This window comes from Haplochromis burtoni, unplaced genomic scaffold, assembly GCF_018398535.1.
Source record: "Haplochromis burtoni strain Fernald_Lab_line unplaced genomic scaffold, NCSU_Asbu1 Contig_8, whole genome shotgun sequence".
Classification (NCBI taxonomy): Eukaryota; Metazoa; Chordata; class Actinopteri; order Cichliformes; family Cichlidae; genus Haplochromis; species Haplochromis burtoni.
The window spans coordinates 3,560,397-3,564,059 of record NW_024582369.1 but is presented as its reverse complement, the minus strand read 5'-3'; the positions used below and the strand labels follow the sequence as shown (position 1 = coordinate 3,564,059).

Below are 3,663 nucleotides of genomic sequence, written 5' to 3'. Positions count from 1 at the left end.
ACTTTCTCTGTATACTTACCTGTGATTGCGATAATGTGCAAATGACTGCTTGAATTTGGTGTGGGTGTGCGTCTGTATGCGAATTTCCATGTACGGGTGTGTGTCTTTGGCACCCCACACGTGCCCTACACCTCAGCAGTGTGTTGACACAGTGATTATAGGGCAGCTGGTACACATTGGCCCTGGCTCCGCCCTGCATTTACTGTTCTAATTAGTTCCTGTTGCAAATAAGACAGAGGAATTTTAATAGAGAACCACTGGTCTGCAGTCTAGCTGCACATACCCTCACACACAGCAACAGCCTGCGTGTGAGCACAGGGAGAAAGTTTGCGGCTGAAGAGTGTTTTCTTGATTCTTTTTTCTTCCCTACATCAGTGAAGAAGTAAAAAGTTCCAGCGCACTAACTGACATGGCCAAATGTCCCCCCACCCACACAAAAAAAGTTAAGGCTTGTTTTAGTGTCTGTGGTGACCTGTTTAACGGCGAAGACTAAACCCCGTGCTTTGACCTAACATGACCCCGCCGTGACCTTTCAACTCTTTAAGGGTTGAAAATGAGGCTTGAGCGTGAGCTGGAGTGGGGTCACGGGTGAACAAGGGAAAATTAATATCTGTCACTTAGATGCCAGTTAGTACTTCTGTCACAGTGGCGGCTACAGCTACTGACACCACATCCTGATTTATTTCTTTTTAAACATTTAACATTTGAAAATGAGAACATTTGTAAGTCACATTTAATGTGATGTAATTTCCCGTTGAGGTAACTGATGATGCGATTTGGGTTTTTAATGCCTCCTTGGCAGAATTTTCTCTGTATTTGGTGTTGTTCAAAATGTGATGATTCTAGTATATGAAAAAAAGATCTGTGTTCAGCTGCTCACGTATTAACATGGTCGGTAGTGGCACATGTTGGAATTGACAAATTTTTAAGTGGGATGCCCTTCCCAAACGCAAGCCCGAAAGGATTTGTGTCTCCCCCCAGGATCGAACTGGGAAACCTTAATTTGTTAGTTAAATGTGTTAGCCACTTCGGTGTTAATACTAATATAATCTGTCCTGTTTGCAAACTGATTTATGAGGTTTGTTTATGACACACTAAATGCGTTTTCTCATGAACTGTATGTGTGTGTGTGTGTGTGTGTTCAATAACATTTCCTTTCCTCTGTTGTCTCGGCAGGTAAAGAAATCACACACTGAATCTCATGTTCCAGACCCTTCAGACGTCAGGTATGCTCATGTGTCTGTTTGCATAATGTGAGATACAGAATGTGCTTTTTCAGAACTGTGTGTGTGTGTGTGTGTGTGTGTGTGTGTGTGTGTGTGTGTGTGTGTGTGTGTGTCCGTCCTAGTTCATTAGTCATGGTGCAGAGAGGTGAGGTTTCACTGCAGTTGCAAGCAGTGATGAGGTCATCAACACTTCCCCAAGACCTCTGTGTCCTAAAACTGCACACCTACACACACAACACACACACACTCACAAAGAGGAAAAGATATACTGATTTGATTAAACAGACAATAAAAAGGGAATGTGCTTTACACACAGTCAGTACATCAATTAGTCAAATTAGGAAATCAAATATATGCACTAAAATGCTACACCTCTGAATCTTTGAACTCAGGAAAATCAAACACCCTTAGTGCAGTCTGTCTGTCTCTGTACTACGATGCCCCCTCCAGTTTGTGGAATTCCTCCCCTCTTGGGAATTCTACGATCAGCTGAAAGCTTTAGGCATTAACATCAGCACAAAAACTGTGCGCTGGGAGCTTCATCGAGAGTCAAAAAATTTTACAGTGTCAAAAGACTGCAGTAGCATGCTGTGTCTAGTTAGCTGTTGATAGCCTGAAGTGCTGGCAAATGTAGACAGTTTTGTTTTTGTTTTTTTAATTATCCACTTTAACTACTTATCCTAGTCTGAAATAGCTTAAATTGCAGAAACAGAGTAGCTGCAACCTGACAATTTGGAGATTTGACTTACTGCATGCCAGGATCCTGTAGCTTTGCCATTCTTCTCTTACTACCTGTTTTCCCCTTTTGTCCTCCTTTGGTAGCTTATTGATGAAGCAGTTTATACTTCTTAACAGCTGCATTGCAGCTCTTAACTATTTTTCTTTTTCTTCTTCTTCTTTTTTTTGCCTTCAGAAGGAATTGACAAGAAGGCACTTTCTTGCATAAAAAAATCCTCTGAAATGGGCTTCTGTTTATATACTGCAACTTATTCAGTTAAGAGGGGGGAAAGGAGTAGATAAATCAAAAACAACCAGCTACAGGCCTAAATCTGCTAATTTAACAAAACGCGCCGTGCATCTCGGTAATATAGAGCATATTTTTTCAATGACCGAGCCATGATGTGAAAACCAGAGAAGAGTTTATGAAACACCACAACTCTTGCCATCGCCTCCCGAGAGGAGTGAAACAGAGGGAAAAGAGGAAAAAACAAGAAGGGGAGACAGAATCATTTCCTGCTGTTGAAAGACAAAAGAAAAGGATGGATGAAGGGGTTTAAGCACATGATGGAGAGAAAAAAAAATGCGGGTTGGGGTGGGAAACGAAGTGGTGGCGGCAACATAATCTGTGAAAGTTCTTAACTTTTCCCTTGTGTAGCAGATACACTTAAGGCCTTTGTTTGAAGGTAGGACTTGGCTCGTTTATTTTGACCGCCGTAAACTGTCGTTGACGTCCATGCAATGAACGGGAGAACAAAATGAGTGTTTAGCCGTAAATAAGGAAACAAAAAGAAGAGTTGACCGAAATGGAGAGAGCTGATTTAGAGTGTTTATCTTTCACGCATTCTCCATTTTGCACCGTTTAGCAGGGTCTTTCTCGTTTGCTGAAAGCTATATGTTTATACCCGTCAGTCCGACTGTGGGTTGCAGTCATGTGTGGAGATACTATCTGCCCATAGCATTGAGATGGCCTTCTGCCAGACTGCCACACAGATGCACACGCTCTCTTTTCGTACACACACACACACACACACGTGCGCGCATAAACACACACCGAGCAGCAGCGGCCCGCATTTGTTTTATTCTTCTTCCATCTCTGTCATTTCTGGCTTTGATGTCTCACACAAGAGCACAAGTGTGACCAACCTGCGGGCTGCATGAGTCAGTGCTCCGAAATATGCACACACACACATTCGTAAGAAGTATTGTCCACACACAGACCGATTCAACATGAAACTATAGTCTTGGTCCGAATGTACTGAAATCTGGGTTTGTGGTAACAGTGGTGAAAAGTCTGAATAAAGTATTTAATATACATTTTCTTGAAATCTAGAACTATAAAAATGTATTAATAGGATTTTTACCTCTTAGTTAGGGGTTATAGAGCCTATAGAGAGAGCAGTTGTTGCCACAATAAACTGTAATACACAAAAGGCAGACTTTTATTCCACTATGTGCATCTGCACTCTGTTCATGTCTTACTTACTTCCACTTCCAGTCATCCGCGCACACACGCAGACACACTCTCACTTTACCATTACCACCTTGTGTGCTGGTTCGTCCCAGTCATGCATGTGGAACACATTGTAAAACTAAAGCACGCTGGCAGGCTGTGGGTTTGTATTGGAGCCCAGAATTTATATACATACACACACACACACACACACACACACACACACACACACACACACACACACACACACACACACACACACACACA

At 42.3% G+C, this 3,663-nt stretch overlaps 1 protein-coding gene across 7 annotated transcripts in view; it reads left to right on the top strand.

The window, feature by feature from the left end:
- Window positions 1-3,663, top strand: part of eya4 (EYA transcriptional coactivator and phosphatase 4) — a 49,362-nt gene that overhangs the window by 21,221 nt on the left and 24,478 nt on the right. For all 7 annotated transcript variants that reach the window (XM_042226667.1, XM_005914360.3, XM_042226658.1 and 4 more), the window contains one exon: window positions 1,177-1,226. Coding sequence is in view for 5 of the 7 variants with exons in the window: in XM_005914360.3 (XP_005914422.1) it covers window positions 1,177-1,226 (50 nt within the window). In the remaining 2 variants the exon portion in view is untranslated. The remainder of the gene's footprint in view (window positions 1-1,176; window positions 1,227-3,663) is intronic.